The sequence below is a fragment of the Atta colombica genome, unplaced genomic scaffold (genome assembly GCF_001594045.1).
Source record: "Atta colombica isolate Treedump-2 unplaced genomic scaffold, Acol1.0 scaffold155, whole genome shotgun sequence".
Classification (NCBI taxonomy): domain Eukaryota; kingdom Metazoa; phylum Arthropoda; class Insecta; order Hymenoptera; family Formicidae; genus Atta; species Atta colombica.
This window is the reverse complement of record NW_017259245.1, coordinates 1,617,188-1,617,700: the sequence shown is the minus strand read 5'-3', so window position 1 is coordinate 1,617,700 and position 513 is coordinate 1,617,188. Positions and strand designations below refer to the sequence as shown.

Genomic DNA, 513 nt, shown 5'->3' with positions numbered 1-513 from the left:
ATTATTTGATTTATAATTATTTATAGTTTATAATTATATTTTAAATCTTTAATATATAAAATGAGAAATTAGACTTTTGATACTAATAGATCTTATTTTTGTATACACTTGCATATAATAGATACTTATAAATTTTGCGAAAAACGGATTGCACTTTGTTGTGATTGAGAAATATGGATTGTATATTGCTTTTATAATTGTACTTTCAAAGCATTTATAGCGAAATATTCATAAATATCTCAAATTATTGATTTGTATTTTAATTTTATTAAAAGTGCTAAGAATTACACTTTAAAATGTTATTACCTGAAAGCAAGGTGTTTTCAAAATATATCTGTCTAGGAAAGACGCCGCCTGTTTGATTGTGACATATGAAATTTCATATTTTTTCTCGGGCGCTGATTTATTATGTCCCTTTTCAATTATGTTCTATAAAAAAATATTAAATTGACTAGTAACTTGTGTATTTTTTCCACATTTCACTGAATGTACACAATATAATATATGATGTAT

General features: G+C 23.2%; 1 protein-coding gene across 1 annotated transcript in view; it reads right to left on the bottom strand.

The window, feature by feature from the left end:
- The window catches only part of LOC108685560 (L-threonine dehydratase catabolic TdcB-like), a 4,592-nt gene that overhangs the window by 2,604 nt on the left and 1,475 nt on the right, over positions 1-513 (bottom strand). Inside the window, exon 3 of the mRNA XM_018190411.1 lies at positions 307-429. Coding sequence (XP_018045900.1) covers positions 307-429 — 123 coding nt within the window. The remainder of the gene's footprint in view (positions 1-306; positions 430-513) is intronic.